The 19,470-nt window shown below is 43.4% G+C and overlaps 2 protein-coding genes across 2 annotated transcripts; both read left to right on the top strand.

Moving 5' to 3' along the window:
- Positions 1 to 11,187: 11,187 nt before the first annotated feature.
- Positions 11,188 to 13,994, top strand: LOC142919836 (uncharacterized). The gene is made up of 2 exons (XM_076062493.1): positions 11,188 to 11,252; positions 12,367 to 13,994. Exon 2 carries the CDS (start codon positions 12,395 to 12,397, stop codon positions 13,472 to 13,474), a length of 1,080 nt encoding a protein of 359 aa, XP_075918608.1. The 5' UTR covers positions 11,188 to 11,252; positions 12,367 to 12,394; the 3' UTR covers positions 13,475 to 13,994.
- A 1,817-nt stretch (positions 13,995 to 15,811) lies between these two features.
- LOC142919835 (uncharacterized) lies at positions 15,812 to 18,603 on the top strand. Its single transcript, XM_076062492.1, has 2 exons — positions 15,812 to 15,876; positions 16,991 to 18,603. The coding sequence occupies exon 2, from the start codon at positions 17,019 to 17,021 to the stop codon at positions 18,096 to 18,098; it is 1,080 nt and encodes a 359-aa protein (XP_075918607.1). The 5' UTR covers positions 15,812 to 15,876; positions 16,991 to 17,018; the 3' UTR covers positions 18,099 to 18,603.
- The last annotated feature ends 867 nt before the right edge of the window (positions 18,604 to 19,470 follow it).

Genomic DNA, 19,470 nt, shown 5'->3' with positions numbered 1-19,470 from the left:
CCAGGTCCGTTTCAACACATTACATAAAATCCGTGATCTGGTTCCGTCTGTAAAAGATGTGATTCCGGACATACAATACCCTGGTGTCTACAAACTAAGTTGCCTCTGTGGTAGTAGTTACATTGGAGAAACCAAACGCCATATCTCGGACCGCATTCGTGAACATAAAGCAGACCTTAAACACGGTAGGACCAACACCTCGGCCGTAGCAGATCATTGTTCTAATTCAGTAGGCTCACATGCCATTGACTTTTCCAAGACGGAGGTTCTTTGTAAGCCATCTGGCTTCCATGAGAGATTCGTTCATGAGGCTATCCACATATACAAGCAGAGAGACAATTTCAACCGAGAATATGGATTCTATCTTAGCAATCATTGGAAAGATTTGATAAATCATTTCAGTTCTTGATTGATTGTTCACGCTTACAGTGGCTTTCAGACAGCATACATAAAAACAAATTTCGTCTCCCCCCTCCTCTTTTCAAAAAATAGATGGACTAGTCCTGGGCAAACTGCCAATCGCTGTGTGTGACGCAAACGTTATTTTTTTTATAAATAAATAAATATGCCGTTTTAAAAATAAATTTATGCAAACCGACACACCTGATGATGACCGTTTGAGTTATGGTCGAAACGTCGTGAGAATTTTTTATTGTTTTATATATATTTTGTTATTCTGTTGTTTCTCTTCAACGTGACTTTACCGAAAAAACTAAGAATATGAATTACTGCAGTCACGAAAGTTTTAAATCAAAATTTAATCGCCTCTACGGGGAGGGTTTTCACATAACTTTAAGATCCTTCAACAAACTCCGGGATAAGAAAGCTCAGCTGATCGAGTCTCTCACCTTCCTGAAGAGATGCCGCAACTCTGGGGTAATACCAATCGCATTTACACTGACCTCTGCTGCTGTAACTTCTTCTAATGCGAAACGAATTCTTTTAAAAACTAGCTTAGCTCTTATCTCAGAAAAAATCAGACTTATACGCACACAACTAGATCAGTTAGACAAGACACTCTACAAATCACACTTATCATTGACGGCAATAATGTCCACATCGGATTGGGAACATGTAGACAATATGACTGCCTCTTCAGCTGCTACTATGTCGACCAAATGTAAGGAAAACCTGATTTCCAAATTTAACCTCCTCTTCAACAAAAGACCGGACCCACACACCAAAAAGGTAGACGTTAATAAAGTCGTAATTAATCGCAGTAACAGTTCTATTTCCGATGGTCTGAAATCCGTTTTAGCTAAAGGTCTAAACTTTGCAGTCACACCTAAACACATACCAGTTAATGATATAATTGCCCAAGTAGACGTTGCTCTCAGGGGCCTGGGTCACATCGCTGCAGACGTAGCAAGATCTGAAATCGCTGCAACCCTCAAAAACGCTAAGATACCAGCTAGCAACCTCAGCAAAGATGAGCGTTTTGAATTATATAAATTAAAAAAGAGGAATGATATTGTAGTTCTCTCAGCTGACAAAGGCAATGCTACTGTCATCATGGATAAAATAGAATACAACAACAAAATTAAAGAATTACTCGACAATGGTAGTTATACAAAAATAAAAAGAGATCCCACCAACAGCCTCGTCACACAAACCAACAAAATAATTTCTGATTCAACCGCATTAATTGATCAATCTAAACAGTTTTCGTTGAAACCTTCTGCTGCCAGGCCACCAAGATTATACGGCTTACCAAAAATACATAAAGTTGATACACCTCTTCGTCCCATAGTCTCTACTATCAGCTCCCCCACCTACAAACTAGCTCGTTTTTTGTCTGAAATCCTGCGTCCTTTCACTGGAAAGACCACCTCTGCGGTACAAAATTCTACTCACCTGGTATCAACAATCAAGGGTATTTCCCTGTCCCCAGACGACCTGCTTGTCAGTTTTGATGTAGTTTCCTTATTCACCAAGGTTCCTGTACCTGACACCATTGCAATCATTGAAGACTTGGTTCATCAAGGACTAAACACTGAGGTACCCCCCCTGGTGAGACACTGTTTAACCAATACATACTTCACTTGGAATGGAACTTTCTACAAACAAACTGAGGGCACCCCAATGGGCTCCCCCCTTTCTCCAGTTATAGCTAACATTTTCATGGAGAAATTTGAGACTGATGCCATCCAGACTGCCACTCTGCGCCCAACCTTATGGAAGAGGTACGTGGATGACACTTTTGTCATCTGGCCACATGGCCGGCCTGCTCTAGACCAATTCTTCGACCACATCAATTCCATACACCCAGCCATCAGATTTACCATGGAAGTCGAAATAGATGGCAAGATACCTTTTTTGGATGTCCTAATTAAAAAGAGACCTGATGGTTCAATGAGCCACTCTGTCTACAGGAAAGCTACCCATACGGATGCTTATCTGAAACCGGATTCCCACCACCATCCATCACAGAAGAATTCTCTCATCAAGACTCTGTATCATAGAGCCCAATGCATATCCGACCAGGAACACATAAGCAGTGAACTCAAGCACGTACACCAAGCTCTTAGGGCTAATGGTTACTCCGACTATACAATCCGCAAAGCTATCACTCAAACCATGAAGAAGAACCCTCTTGAGGAGCCTTTCAAAACTATCACTTTACCCTACATTGCTGGGATCACAAAAAAGATCTCCAAAATCTTGAATAAACACAAGATCCAGGTCCGTTTCAACACATTACATAAAATCCGTGATCTGGTTCCGTCTGTAAAAGATGTGATTCCGGACATACAATACCCTGGTGTCTACAAACTAAGTTGCCTCTGTGGTAGTAGTTACATTGGAGAAACCAAACGCCATATCTCGGACCGCATTCGTGAACATAAAGCAGACCTTAAACACGGTAGGACCAACACCTCGGCCGTAGCAGATCATTGTTCTAATTCAGTAGGCTCACATGCCATTGACTTTTCCAAGACGGAGGTTCTTTGTAAGCCATCTGGCTTCCATGAGAGATTCGTTCATGAGGCTATCCACATATACAAGCACAGAGACAATTTCAACCGAGAAGATGGATTCTATCTTAGCAATCATTGGAAAGATTTGATAAATCATTTCAGTTCTTGATTGATTGTTCACGCTTACAGTGGCTTTCAGACAGCATACATAAAAACAAATTTCGTCTCCCCCCTCCTCTTTTCAAAAAATAGATGGACTAGTCCTGGGCAAACTGCCAATCGCTGCGCGTGACGCAAACGTTATTTTTTTAAATAAATAAATAAATATGCCGTTTTAAAAATAAATTTATGCAAACCGACACACCTGATGATGACCGTTTGAGTTATGGTCGAAACGTCGTGAGAATTTTTTATTGTTTTATATATATTTTGTTATTCTGTTGTTTCTCTTCAACGTGACTTTACCGAAAAAACTAAGAATATACTTTATTCAGTTACAGAGCTGCTCATTGTGGGAGGGGCGTGTCTCTTATCCAGGAAGTGACGTCATGTTACTTGCTTACCCGCGTGACGTCGCTAGGTAACAGGAGGCTGCCGATCCGCGCTTGCACTGAAATCCGAGGTGAGAAATTCTCATTGTGGTCGTGGTGGTGGTGGTTGTTGTTGTTTACCAAGGTAGAGCCTCTCTCTCTCAGGGATGTCAGTTGAGTAGCAGCGAGCATGGGAATCGATGTCCAGGTTGAAACTTTACAACGCGGGGCCTAGCCACGCGGGGCCTTGCCTCCTGCCCTCGCCTGATTGTGTTTACTTTAATTATCTCGCTTAAGTTTAATTTGTCTTCACCCGGCTCGCCACTTTGTAACTTTGTTTTATTGTAAATATTCACGCAGTTTTTATTTTCTTTTGTTACCAGGTCAAGCTCGCTTGAGCTCCTATACCGCTCTTGTTATCAGAAGCGACCTGCCCACAACAACACAAGGTGAGGCTTTGTCAACGTGTGTGAATGTTTTGACTTAAAACTTTGGTGACTGCAGGAATTAATATTCTTGGTTCTTTCGGTAAAGTCACGTAGATAGAAAATTAAATCAAAATAACAATAAAAATTAACAAATAATTGTAAATAAAGCAAAAAAACTCACGTCGTTTTGATCGCAACACAAGTGGTCTTTATTTAATGTAATTGTATTATCTGTTATTGTTATTTTCTATCTACGTAACTTTACCGAAAGAAACAAGAATACGTGTGTCAATGTCTATCGGTCAAAGACGCTCAGCGGAGAAACGCTCAAACTCCAAATATACAGCAGGCGTCAGGGTCGGGATCGAACCCACGACTTCCTGTGTACCAGGTGAGGTAGTTAACATCTCACCACGGAGAGAGACACGCAAACTACAGTTAGCCTCGGCTGTGTTCGTTGATCCTCAATTAATTACTTGGTGGATTGAGGAAGCATTCATGCCAAGCAGATGAAGGTGGCCAGGCGTGATTCTAAACATGCCACCGCCTGTTTACCCAGTGACAGTGTACAGTTTGTGTTTGCAGTAACGTTTATTAATTCTGTTGAACACGGAGGTTATATCATAACAGTAGTTTACTTTTGTTTTCCTCTGGAACTCTTTATAAGAATGGAAACAGGAAGTTAACACAGCACACACATTCAGCTGAATTCGGAACTGTTCATCCCAGCATTCAAGGACATCTGAGCCTGGATTCACACCTCTAAGTTGCGATTGAACGTTGATTTATGCATTTCTGCCTAACACAAATAGTATTGTTTTCAACACCCTTTGCTATGTCAGCTGAATTTAGCTCTCATAAATATTCCTTTTGTAGCGAAACAGCTGAAATTGTGTGCTTGGAGTTTTGGGTGAACATTCATTTTGAAGATACGAGGGCTTCTAGGCATGTTTATGACCATTTGCCCTCTCATTGTGTGCCATCACAGCCCTGTGATGAATTTGGGACACTTTTTCACTACATCATGATGCTGGATGTAATTACCAGCGAAACGTCGTACTCAAACTGTAAATGTTGTAGATTCACTCTTCAACACACCGGTGGGCTAAAGTAGTGAACTATTTGTCTTTTGTCAACGTGACACTTTATTTGCTGATTGGCCATGTCGGGTGGTGGAGGGTTAAGACACATTTATAAATAACGCGATCTAACCCAAAAACCTTTATTATGAATAATATTGGTCGCGAAAGCCTACATGTTAAACCAAGTATAGACGTGTAAGTCACATGTGACTATATATGTATTCCTCTGTGCCTCGATACTGACGTGTAGATGGTGTGGATATTATTTTTTTCTGTCTACCGCTGACGCTTCCTCTGACGCTTCCTCCACAGAATTGGTCTGATGGAGCAAAGGCACTCAGCGCAGCTCGGTACTCCAAGTCAACAATGCGACCGGTGTGCATACAGCACGGATCGTACTGGAAATTTGACACGGCACCAGAGAACTCACACAGGAGAGAAACCCTTCAAGTGCAGTGTGTGTGGGAAGGCATTTTCACAGTCATCAAATCTTCAAGTACACGAGAGAACACACACCGGAGAGAAACCCTTCAGGTGCAGTGTGTGTAGGAAGGCGTTTACACAGTCATCTGCTCTTGTAATGCACCAGAGAACACACACGGGAGAGAAACCCTTCAAGTGCAGTGTGTGTAGGAAGGCGTTTACACAATCATCTACTCTTGTAGCACACCAGAGAACACACACGGGAGAGAAACCCTTCAAGTGCACTCTGTGCGGGGTAGCGTTTGCACAGCAACGACATCTTCAAGTACACCAGAGAACACAAAAGCATCAGAAGATCTGCAAGGAGTGGAGTCTGAAATCAGCTTGTGAAAGTCAAAGTGCCGCAATGAGCCCATCCCTCATGAAACAAGAACCGGACGAAAATCCCAGCTTGGACACTTTTAAAGTTATCGAGGTGAAATATGAAGAGGTGATGGTGAAGAGTGAAGAAGTGAAGGTGAAATGTGAAGATGAAGATTCAACTTCTAAATGGGACCTTCACATCGATGGAGGCAACGTGAAGCAGGAGGAGAATTCTGACTGTGAGGCAGAGCGAGGCAATTCCCAGCAGTTTGTGGAAGTGGAGGTGTTGGTGGACTTCCTCCTAGACAATACAAAGTCAAGTGGAGACCCGGTAGATGTGTAAGCCAGAGACGATGTCGCTACAATAGATGCACCTTTGTCACAGGCCTTTAATGACAAGAATGTGAAGTTGAACACTCAATTCCTAGGTTCAACCTGCAGAGTAAGAGCGAGCAGCCAGTCTTTGTGGACCTGTGGGTTGGGTTAATCTCTAACCAGGAGCGAGAGCCAATAAGCTCCCAAGCATTCACTATTTTATCAATTGCATGTATATGGTGCTTGCTTAATCGCCCCCACGTGACTTTACCGAAAGAACCAAGGAGTATGGATCCCTGCAGCCACGAACTTCAAATGTAGATTGCCTCAGCAACTTGGAGTTTTGCATCCTGTTTCAGACACTCGAAGAGCATCCCCAAGTAGCAGCTGCCCCTGTGTGCTACAAGGTGGTGGCCCTGCACCGGCCTGCGTGTGGACAAGAGCCTGTCAGTAGGGGGCGTTGGTTGATGTGGCATCTTAGTTGTGGAGTTTGTAGGTAATTTTTCGATTTAAAGCTTTCGTGACTACAGGGATTCATCTGCTTGGTTCTTTCGGTAAAGTCACGTAGAAGGGAAATAATAAGATAATAAAAATGAAACATAAAATAAAATTCTCACGACGTTCGCAAGAAGCCGAAACGTCGTGAGAATTTTATTTGATTATTTTATTATCTTATTTCCCTTCTACGTGACTTTGTAGGTATTGTTTAGAATGTTATAAATGTTGACCGATATGCCAGCATGCAAATGGCAATAGTACGTTGTACATACACTGTTAAGCAGACGGTGCATATTTTTTTAAAAACAGTTTCTTGTTAATACGATGTAACGTGATGCAGTCTATTTCACTGCAGTAATTCAGTTTTGTTCAAATGCCTGTCAATAATTTAGAATGAATACTTGTCTGATTGTGCTTGTGCATGTAACATTTTGTCTGAGGGTCAAACATTGAATAAGTGATGTTAGGACAAAGTGTGCGTGTGTGTTTGGAAGTAACCTGTACAGAGAACTCAGGTGAGACCCGTTGTTCTTGTGATACAGGTCAAATTGTGTTTTTGTGTTCCATGAAGCATCTGGAGCAACGCATTGTCTTTGTAATAGGTAGCACACTCGGATCATTCATCAGTTACAAGGCATACCACTTGAAAGTTACACGTATAGGAGGAGGTACATTCTCTACAACACGAATTGTAGTTTTGTCTTACGTGTTGACATAGATTTTGTCTAACTGGGACTATAAATGCTCCTTGCTGATTGACGTCTGGATGTTCGTTACCTATCGGTTGAAGCAAACCCCACTGCTGTTGTTTAGACGTTGTGCACCATTTCATGGTCAAACACGTTGACGGCCTTCAGGCCAGGAAAGTCACAACATTTGCACACGAAGGACGCATTCACGCAAGTACCCCATGCTCCGTTTTGAAGTTTTAAAATGAAACATCTTTGAATTGTGTTGTGTTTTGAATAAGATAATGTTATTTCTTCATTAAAAGCTTGTATCAATTTACATCTGGAAGACTTCATTGAAAAGGACATTTCGTGTGAATTTTCTCTCGTCGTTAAGTAGATTGCCTTGCCGGGGGTTCGGTTCGATGCGGACTTTCACCTGTTTGGGATTGCGGGATCGAGATAAGGCGATATCGAGCTGCTGGCCGTGCGAGAAGACCGCCGTCTGCAGATCGATTCCAACGTAATCGAACATCTGTCCCTGCGCCTCCGTCGTCCATGCAGGGGGTGCTTAGGTTTGCAGCGCCCCCTGCATGAAAACAACGGAAAGTGCAGCGCTCATCACATAGATAAAGTTGTGCGCTTATATTTAAAATGTTATTCTTCTATAAGGTGACGTTGAAATCGAAAAGTGTTTGGCCAGTTCATGATTTCAATCAGATTGATTCATTTATTATGAACCGCATATCTGAGCTTTTGTGGTCCTGTTGAGCTAAAGTAGGAAAAAGTCCGTGTCTATAACTTCGCTCAATATTGTAAACGTGTTTCTATTATTTAGTTATTGTTTAATACAAACTACTTCAGATAATGGGTTACAAGATGTACTTGAATGGCACGTTCGTTGTTCCGGTGTTTAATGGCTTGGACGTCGTGGCAAATGGCTTCCATCGATGTGGAAGTCAATGGTGGATGATAATTTGACATTTCGGTGTTGATTTGGAGTAGATTGTTTAACTGTTGCATACCGGGTGGTGAAATGCTTTGCCAAGTACCTGAACTGTTTGACCAAGTGAATTCATGAAGAGTTCGATAAGAGTTTGAGCGTTAATATTCTTCCGGAACGACAAAGGTCTGATATTTTAAAGATTCCTGATCGTACGTTTATTGCGACAATGTTCAAGGGGAACACGTGTGGAGGAGAGTTCTGGGTGAAGTCTTCCCTTACCTGGCAACCATGGTGGCTGTCCGCTGATCACTCTCGCTCCGTCACAGCTACGAGCTGTAGGGACGGGACGGGACGCTCCACCCTGGCGCTGTTTTAATTCACAGCACCAAGAGCGGAGAGCCTCATCCCTGCAGTTCCCTCTTGTTGTGCCGCAGCATTTACCGCGTAACGAGGCAACGTTTTCATGAGCAGTGCGTTCCACTACACACCCACACGAGCGAACCATGTGCAACAGTGTGCGTACATACAGACACGAACAAACACGCGGGTGCACATACACACACGAGCGCTTACTTGCAAACACGGACGAGTGGAAATGCACGCACGAGTGTGGTCACCACCTGGCTAGCTACACCAGTCACGTGATAACTAGTATGCTAAACTATACACTACACTATACACTACACTACTATACACTACACTATACTAAACACTATTATACACTACACTATACACTACACACAACACTACTATACAATACACTATTATACACTATACACTTATACACTACAACATGCACTACTTTACACTACACTACACTATACACCACACTATTATACACTACACTATACACTTATACACTACAATATACACTACTATACACTACAATATACACTATTATACACGTCACTATACACTTACACACTACACTATACACTACTATACACTACACTATACACTACAATATACACTATTATACACTACACTATACACTACTATACACTACACTATACACTACTATACACTACACTATACACTACACTATACACTACTATACACTACATTATACACAACTATACACTACACTATACACTACAATATACACTACTATACAATACACTATTATACACCACTATACACTACACTACTATACACTACTATACACTACACTATACTACACTTTACACTAAACTATACACTACACTATACACTACACTATACACTACATTACTATACACTACTACACACTAGTGCTGCACTAGTCCCCAAACTGCAAAGACAAAGGCTCCCCAATGTAGACTGACGCATCCACAGACCCACTCATGGACCCACGGACTCGCACAGAAGCCCACGGACTCATCGACTCCCACTGGGCGTGCGCTGTTAGCGAGCACCGGTGAGGGTCGCGATGGAACAACACCAGGGGCTGGTGTGGACAGAACCACGGCTGGCCGCTTGTCTCTCAAATTCTGATGTTAGCACCCCCACCCACCTCACCACCTCCTTAATTATGGCTGAGTCCACCTAAGTGACGCTCAGGACTGCTTCAGGTAAGGGGCCGACCTTAAATGACGTCACGCGATTTTAGAGGATTTTTGACCCCCCATCGTCATACGACGTCACACAAAGTCAGACCCCTCCCCCTCAATTATGACGTCACAAAGTTCTGCCCCCCTCCCCCCCCCCAAAAAAAACATGCTTCAAATCCCTTTAAACTGTTGTCATTGTAGTGCGTATTTAATGTAGCGCTGCACTCTGTGTGTGTGTACGTACACACACAGTGTGTACATACACACACTGTGTGTATGTACACACACACAGTGTGTATACACAATAATGTCCACGTTGTTGCTAAGTTCACCATTTAATGGTCCAACACATTGACGGCCTTCAGGCCAGGAAAGTCACAACATGTGCACACGAAGGACGCATTCACGCAAGTAGCCCATGCTCCGTTTTGAAGTTTTAAAATGAAGCGTCTTTGAATTGTGTTGTGTTTTGAATTAGATGATTTTATTTCTTCATTAAAAGCTTGTATCAATTTACATCTGGAAGACTTCATTGAAAAGAACATTTCACCTGAATTTTCTCTCGATGCGGACTTTCACCTGTTTGGGATTGCGGGATCGAGATAAGGCGACATCGAGCTGCTGGCCGTGTGTATGTACACACACACAGTGTGTATACACAATAATGTCCACGTTGTTGCTGAGTTCACGCACCCAAGGGAGGGGGCAATGGAAAATTAATCTAAATCAACTTAAACTCCATCCCCGCTCTGTGACGTCACCACTAGCATGACCTCTTCGGCATGAAGTGCCTACGGGAGGTGTAACTCGCTAGTGACGTCATGTCACCAAGGTATTCACACTCCCCCAAACCCGTCCACGGCGCTCTTCAGCATGACGTCACCTCCGCTTGGGTCACCGCCGATATCATTTCAGTGCCAATCCTTATTTGGGCAAAGGTACGCCCAGTGACTGCCGGTTCATTAACATAATGTATTCGTTGAAGCCGTTGAGTGTTTATTGCGACGGGTTCAGCAGCCACGCCCCATCCCTCGACATATGGCCCTGATTCATTAACATAATTTATTCATTTACAGAGCCGCTCATTGTGGGAGGGGCGTGTCTCTTACCCCGGACGTGACGTCATGTTACCTGCTTACGCGCGCGACGTCGCGAGGTAACAGGAGGCTGCTGGTCCGCGCTTGCACTGAAATCCGAGGTGAGAAATTCTCATGGTGGTAGTGGTGGTGGTTGTTGTTGTTTACCAAGGTAGAGCCTCTCTCTCGTAGGGATGTCAGTTGAGTAGCAGCGAGCATGGGAATCGATGTCCAGGTTGGAACTTTACAACGCGGGGCCTAGCCACGCGGGGCCTTGCCTCCTGCCCTCGCCTGATTGCATTCACTTTAATTATCTCGCTTAAGTTTAATTTGTCTTCACCCGGAACGCCACTTTGTAACTTTGTTTTATTGTAAACATTCACGCAGTTTTTATTTTCTTTTGTTACCAGGCCAAGCCCGCTTGAGCTGCTATACCGCTCTTGTTATCAGAAGCGACCTGCCCACAACAACACAAGGTGAGGCTTTGTCAACGTGTGTGAATGTTTTGACTTAAAACTTTGGTGATTGCAGGAATTAATATTCTTGGTTCTTTCGGTAAAGTCACGTAGATAGAAATTAAAATAACAGATAATAAATTAAATGAAAAATAAAAAAATGAAAATGAAGCAAAAAACCCACGACGTTTCGATCGCGACACAAGTGGTCTTTATCTCATTCAATTTAATCTGTTATTTTTATTTTCTATCTACGTGACTTTACTGAAAGAACCAACAATACGTGCGTCAATGTATCTATCGGTCAAAGACGCTAACCGTGTGCCGCTGTTGACTCTGAATGTGTGGAGGGGAACACCTTCACCACGGGGAGAGAGAGACAGAGACACGGATAGCCTCGGCTATGTTGATGATCCTTGATTCATTACTTGGTGAAGTGAGGAAGAATTAATGCTGAGCAGATGAAGGTGGTCAGGCATGGTTCTGGTCACACCACCACCTGTTTTACTCATGGCAGTGTGTGACAGTGTCAAGTTTGTGTATGCAGTAAAGTCTATTAACTCTGTTGAACACGGAGGTTATATCAAAACAATAGTTTATTTGAGTTTTCCTCTGGAACTCTTTATACGAATGGAAACAGGAAGTTAACACAGCACACACATTCAGCTGAAGTCGGAACTGTTCATCCCCAGCATTCAAAGACATAGCATGGATTCACACCTGAGTTGCGATTGAACGTTGATTTATGCATTTCTGCATAACACAATTAGTATTGTTTTCAACACCCTTTGCTATGTCAGCTGAATTTAGCTTTCATAAATATTCCTTTTGTAGTCAGACAGCCGAATTTGTGTGCTTAGAGTTTTGAGTTAACATTCATCTTGAAGATATGAAGGCTTCCAGGCATATTAATGACATTTACCCTCTCACTGTGTCCCATAACAGCCCGTGGAGAGAAACCCTTCAGGTGCACTCTGTGCTGGAAGGCATTTGCACGTTCATCAAATCTGATGAATTTGGGAAACTTTTTCACTACATCATGAATATATTAATAAGTATAGACGTGTAAGTCACGTGTGCATTCCTCTGTGCCTGACGTGTAGATGGTGTGGATATTCTTTTTTTCTGTCTGCAGCTGACGCTTCCTCTGCAGAATTGTTCTGATGGAGCAAAGGCACTCAGCGCAGCTCGGTACGACAAGTCAACAATGCGACCAGCGTGCATACAGCACGGACCGGACTGGAAATCTGACACGGCACCAGAGAACTCACACGGGAGAGAAACCCTTCAAGTGTACTCTGTGCAGGAAGACGTTTTCAGATTCATATAATCTTGTAACACACCAGAGAACACATACGGGAGAGAAACCCTTCAGGTGCACTCTGTGCGGGAAGGCGTTTGCACATTCATCAAATCTTAAAGTACACCAGAGAACACACACGGGAGAGAAACCCTTCAAGTGCAGTGTGTGTGGGAAGACATTTTCAGATTCATGTAATCTTGTAAAACACCAGAGAACACACACTGGAGAGAAACCCTTCAAGTGCAGTGTTTGTGGGAAGGCATTTTCATGGTCATCTGCTCTTAAAAAACACCAGAGAACACACACAGGAGAGAAACCCTTCAAGTGTACTCTGTGCGGCAAGGCGTTTTCAGATTCATGTAATCTTGTAATACACCAGAGAACACACACGGGAGAGAAACCCTTCAAGTGCAGTGTGTGCGTGAAGGCATTTGCACAGTCATCTGCTCTTGTAAAACACCAGAGAACACACACGGGAGTGAAACCCTTCAAGTGTACTCTGTGCGACAAGGCGTTTTCAGATTCATATAATCTTGTAATACACCAGAGAACACACACGGGAGAGAAAGCCTTCAGGTGCACTCTGTGCGGGAAGGTGTTTACAGTTTCACGAAATCTTAAAGTACACCAAAGAACACACACGGGAGAGAAACCCTTCAAGTGCAGTTTGTGCGTGAAGGCATTTGCACAGTCATCCGATCTTGTAAAACACCAGAGAACACACACAGGAGAGAAACCCTTCAAGTGTGCTCTGTGCGGTAAGCCGTTTGCAGATTCATCAAATCTTCGAAGACACCAGAGAACACAAAAGCATCACAAGGAGCAGAGTCGGAGTCTGAAATCAGCTTGTGAAAGTCAAAGTGCCGCAATGAGCCCATCCCTCATGAAACACGAACCGGAAGAAAATCCCAGCTTGGACACTTTAAAGGTATCAGGGTGAAATATGAAGAGGTGATGGTGAAATGTGAAGATGAAGATTCATTTCCAGAATGGGACCTTCACATTGATGAAGGCAACGTGGAGCAGGAGGAGAATTCTGACTGAGGCAGAGTGAGGCAACTCCCAGCAGTTTGTGGAAGTGGAGGAGTGGGTGGACTTCCTCCTAGACAATACAAAGTCAAGTGGAGACCTGGTAGATGTGTAAGCCAGAGACGATGTCGCTACAATAGATGCACCTTTGTCACAGGCCTTTAATGACAAGAACGTGAAGTTGAACACTTTGTGGGCCCATGGGTTGGGTAGATCTCTAACCAGGAGCAAGAGCCAATAAGCTCCCAAGCATTCACTATGTTATAATAATTGCTTTTACACGGTGCTTGCTTAATCGCCTCAGCAACTCGGAGTTTTGTGTCGTACCTCATCACAAACACTCAAAGAGCATCCCCAAGTGGCAGCTGCCCCTGTGTGGCACAAGGTGGTGGCCCTGCACCGGCCTGCATGTGGACAAGAGCCTGTCAGTAGGGGGCGATGATTGATGCGTCATCTCAGTTGTGTAGTTTGTAGGTAATGTTTAGAATTTGCTACATTTTCACTCAGACGCCAGCATGCAATGGCCTACTCGTTTTGAATGACACAATAGTATGTTTTACATTCACTGTGAAGCAGACTGTGCAAAAAAAAATTTCAAAGCTTCTTGTTAATACGATGTAACATGATGCAGTATATTTCACTGCAGTAATCCAATTTTGTTAATATGCCTGTCAATAATTTAGAATGAATACTTGTCTGGTTTTGTGCATACTTGTAACATTTGATCTATAAGGGTCAAACATTGACTAAGTGATGTTAGGACAAAGTGTGTGTGTGTGTTTGAAAGTAACCTGTACAGTGAACTCAGGTGAGACCCGTTGTTCTTGTGATACAGGTCAAATGGTGTTTTTGTGTTCCACGAAGCATCTGGAGCAACTCATTGTCTTTGAAATAGGTCACGCTCGGATCATTCATCAGTTACAAGGCATACCACTTAAAAGTTACACGTATAGGAGGAGGTACATTCTCTGTACACGAATTGTAGTTTTGTCTTACGTGTTGACTTAGATTTTGTCTAACTGGGACTAGAAATGCTCCTTGCTGATTCACGTCTGGATGTTCGTTACCTATCGGTTGTTGAGATGCTGTACACCATTTAATGGTCCAACACATTGACGGCCTTCAGGCCAGGAAAGTCACAACATGTGCACACGAAGGACGCATTCACGCAAGTAGCCCATGCTCCGTTTTGAAGTTTTAAAATGAAGCGTCTTTGAATTGTGTTGTGTTTTGAATTAGATGATTTTATTTCTTCATTAAAAGCTTGTATCAATTTACATCTGGAAGACTTCATTGAAAAGGACATTTCACCTGAATTTTCTCTCGATGCGGACTTTCACCTGTTTGGGATTGCGGGATCGAGATAAGGCGACATCGAGCTGCTGGCCGTGTGTATGTACACACACACAGTGTGTATACACAATAATGTCCACGTTGTTGCTGAGTTCACGCACCCAAGGGAGGGGGCAATGGAAAATTAATCTAAATCAACTTAAACTCCATCCCCGCTCTGTGACGTCACCACTAGCATGACCTCTTCGGCATGAAGTGCCTACGGGAGGTGTAACTCGCTAGTGACGTCATGTCACCAAGGTATTCACACTCCCCCAAACCCGTCCACGGCGCTCTTCAGCATGACGTCACCTCCGCTTGGGTCACCGCCGATATCATTTCAGTGCCAATCCTTATTTGGGCAAAGGTACGCCCAGTGACTGCCGGTTCATTAACATAATGTATTCGTTGAAGCCGTTGAGTGTTTATTGCGACGGGTTCAGCAGCCACGCCCCATCCCTCGACATATGGCCCTGATTCATTAACATAATTTATTCATTTACAGAGCCGCTCATTGTGGGAGGGGCGTGTCTCTTACCCCGGACGTGACGTCATGTTACCTGCTTACGCGCGCGACGTCGCGAGGTAACAGGAGGCTGCTGGTCCGCGCTTGCACTGAAATCCGAGGTGAGAAATTCTCATGGTGGTAGTGGTGGTGGTTGTTGTTGTTTACCAAGGTAGAGCCTCTCTCTCGTAGGGATGTCAGTTGAGTAGCAGCGAGCATGGGAATCGATGTCCAGGTTGGAACTTTACAACGCGGGGCCTAGCCACGCGGGGCCTTGCCTCCTTCCCTCGCCTGATTGCATTCACTTTAATTATCTCGCTTAAGTTTAATTTGTCTTCACCCGGAACGCCACTTTGTAACTTTGTTTTATTGTAAACATTCACGCAGTTTTTATTTTCTTTTGTTACCAGGCCAAGCCCGCTTGAGCTGCTATACCGCTCTTGTTATCAGAAGCGACCTGCCCACAACAACACAAGGTGAGGCTTTGTCAACGTGTGTGAATGTTTTGACTTAAAACTTTGGTGATTGCAGGAATTAATATTCTTGGTTCTTTCGGTAAAGTCACGTAGATAGAAATTAAAATAACAGATAATAAATTAAATGAAAAATAAAAAAATGAAAATGAAGCAAAAAACCCACGACGTTTCGATCGCGACACAAGTGGTCTTTATCTCATTCAATTTAATCTGTTATTTTTATTTTCTATCTACGTGACTTTACTGAAAGAACCAACAATACGTGCGTCAATGTATCTATCGGTCAAAGACGCTAACCGTGTGCCGCTGTTGACTCTGAATGTGTGGAGGGGAACACCTTCACCACGGGGAGAGAGAGACAGAGACACGGATAGCCTCGGCTATGTTGATGATCCTTGATTCATTACTTGGTGAAGTGAGGAAGAATTAATGCTGAGCAGATGAAGGTGGTCAGGCATGGTTCTGGTCACACCACCACCTGTTTTACTCATGGCAGTGTGTGACAGTGTCAAGTTTGTGTATGCAGTAAAGTCTATTAACTCTGTTGAACACGGAGGTTATATCAAAACAATAGTTTATTTGAGTTTTCCTCTGGAACTCTTTATACGAATGGAAACAGGAAGTTAACACAGCACACACATTCAGCTGAAGTCGGAACTGTTCATCCCCAGCATTCAAAGACATAGCATGGATTCACACCTGAGTTGCGATTGAACGTTGATTTATGCATTTCTGCATAACACAATTAGTATTGTTTTCAACACCCTTTGCTATGTCAGCTGAATTTAGCTTTCATAAATATTCCTTTTGTAGTCAGACAGCCGAATTTGTGTGCTTAGAGTTTTGAGTTAACATTCATCTTGAAGATATGAAGGCTTCCAGGCATATTAATGACATTTACCCTCTCACTGTGTCCCATAACAGCCCGTGGAGAGAAACCCTTCAGGTGCACTCTGTGCTGGAAGGCATTTGCACGTTCATCAAATCTGATGAATTTGGGAAACTTTTTCACTACATCATGAATATATTAATAAGTATAGACGTGTAAGTCACGTGTGCATTCCTCTGTGCCTGACGTGTAGATGGTGTGGATATTCTTTTTTTCTGTCTGCAGCTGACGCTTCCTCTGCAGAATTGTTCTGATGGAGCAAAGGCACTCAGCGCAGCTCGGTACGACAAGTCAACAATGCGACCAGCGTGCATACAGCACGGACCGGACTGGAAATCTGACACGGCACCAGAGAACTCACACGGGAGAGAAACCCTTCAAGTGTACTCTGTGCAGGAAGACGTTTTCAGATTCATATAATCTTGTAACACACCAGAGAACACATACGGGAGAGAAACCCTTCAGGTGCACTCTGTGCGGGAAGGCGTTTGCACATTCATCAAATCTTAAAGTACACCAGAGAACACACACGGGAGAGAAACCCTTCAAGTGCAGTGTGTGTGGGAAGACATTTTCAGATTCATGTAATCTTGTAAAACACCAGAGAACACACACTGGAGAGAAACCCTTCAAGTGCAATGTTTGTGGGAAGGCATTTTCATGGTCATCTGCTCTTAAAAAACACCAGAGAACACACACAGGAGAGAAACCCTTCAAGTGTACTCTGTGCGGCAAGGCGTTTTCAGATTCATGTAATCTTGTAATACACCAGAGAACACACACGGGAGAGAAACCCTTCAAGTGCAGTGTGTGCGTGAAGGCATTTGCACAGTCATCTGCTCTTGTAAAACACCAGAGAACACACACGGGAGTGAAACCCTTCAAGTGTACTCTGTGCGACAAGGCGTTTTCAGATTCATATAATCTTGTAATACACCAGAGAACACACACGGGAGAGAAAGCCTTCAGGTGCACTCTGTGCGGGAAGGTGTTTACAGTTTCACGAAATCTTAAAGTACACCAAAGAACACACACGGGAGAGAAACCCTTCAAGTGCAGTTTGTGCGTGAAGGCATTTGCACAGTCATCCGATCTTGTAAAACACCAGAGAACACACACAGGAGAGAAACCCTTCAAGTGTGCTCTGTGCGGTAAGCCGTTTGCAGATTCATCAAATCTTCGAAGACACCAGAGAACACAAAAGCATCACAAGGAGCGGAGTCGGAGTCTGAAATCAGCTTGTGAAAGTCAAAGTGCCGCAATGAGCCCATCCCTCATGAAACACGAACCGGAAGAAAATCCCAGCTTGGACACTTTAAAGGTATCAAGGTGAAATATGAAGAGGTGATGGTGAAATGTGAAGATGAAGATTCATTTCCAGAATGGGACCTTCACATTGATGAAGGCAACGTGGAGCAGGAGGAGAATTCTGACTGAGGCAGAGTGAGGCAACTCCCAGCAGTTTGTGGAAGTGGAGGAGTGGGTGGACTTCCTCCTAGACAATACAAAGTCAAGTGGAGACCTGGTAGATGTGTAAGCCAGAGATGATGTCGCTACAATAGATGCACCTTTGTCACAGGCCTTTAATGACAAGAACGTGAAGTTGAACACTTTGTGGGCCCATGGGTTGGGTAGATCTCTAACCAGGAGCAAGAGCCAATAAGCTCCCAAGCATTCACTATGTTATAATAATTGCTTTTACACGGTGCTTGCTTAATCGCCTCAGCAACTCGGAGTGTGTCGTACCTCATCACAAACACTCAAAGAGCATCCCCAAGTGGCAGCTGCCCCTGTGTGGCACAAGGTGGTGGCCCTGCACCGGCCTGCATGTGGACAAGAGCCTGTCAGTAGGGGGCGATGATTGATGCGTCATCTCAGTTGTGTAGTTTGTAGGTAATGTTTAGAATTTGCTACATTTTCACTCAGACGCCAGCATGCAATGGCCTACTCGTTTTGAATGACACAATAGTATGTTTTACATTCACTGTGAAGCAGACTGTGCAAAAAAAAATCAAAGCTTCTTGTTAATACGATGTAACATGATGCAGTATATTTCACTGCAGTAATCCAATTTTGTTAATATGCCTGTCAATAATTTAGAATGAATACTTGTCTGGTTTTGTGCATACTTGTAACATTTGATCTATAAGGGTCAAACATTGACTAAGTGATGTTAGGACAAAGTGTGTGTGTGTGTTTGAAAGTAACCTGTACAGTGAACTCAGGTGAGACCCGTTGTTCTTGTGATACAGGTCAAATGGTGTTTTTGTGTTCCACGAAGCATCTGGAGCAACTCATTGTCTTTGAAATAGGTCACGCTCGGATCATTCATCAGTTACAAGGCATATCACTTAAAAGTTACACGTATAGGAGGAGGTACATTCTCTGTACACGAATTGTAGTTTTGTCTTACGTGTTGACGTAGATTTTGTCTAACTGGGACTAGAAATGCTCCTTGCTGATTCACGTCTGGATGTTCGTTACCTATCGGTTGAAGCAAACCCCACTGCTGTTGTTGAGACGCTGTGCACCATTTAATGGTCCAACACATTGACGGCCTTCAGGCCAGGAAAGTCACAACATGTGCACACGAAGGACGCATTCACGCAAGTAGCCCATGCTCCGTTTTGAAGTTTTAAAATGAAGCGTCTTTGAATTGTGTTGTGTTTTGAATTAGATGATTTTATTTCTTCATTAAAAGCTTG

Source organism: Petromyzon marinus, unplaced genomic scaffold (assembly GCF_048934315.1).
Source record: "Petromyzon marinus isolate PM22_M1 ecotype Great Lakes invasive population unplaced genomic scaffold, UKy_Petmar_22M1.pri1.0 PM_G_Scaffold_62, whole genome shotgun sequence".
Taxonomy (NCBI): domain Eukaryota; kingdom Metazoa; phylum Chordata; class Hyperoartia; order Petromyzontiformes; family Petromyzontidae; genus Petromyzon; species Petromyzon marinus.
This window is presented reverse-complemented; position numbering and strand designations above follow the sequence as displayed.

Coding starts and splice junctions, on each gene's coding strand:
- LOC142919836 (XM_076062493.1), top strand. CDS start 12,395: ATGGAGCAAAGGCACTCAGCGCAGCTCGGTACGACAAGTCAACAATGC.
- LOC142919835 (XM_076062492.1), top strand. CDS start 17,019: ATGGAGCAAAGGCACTCAGCGCAGCTCGGTACGACAAGTCAACAATGC.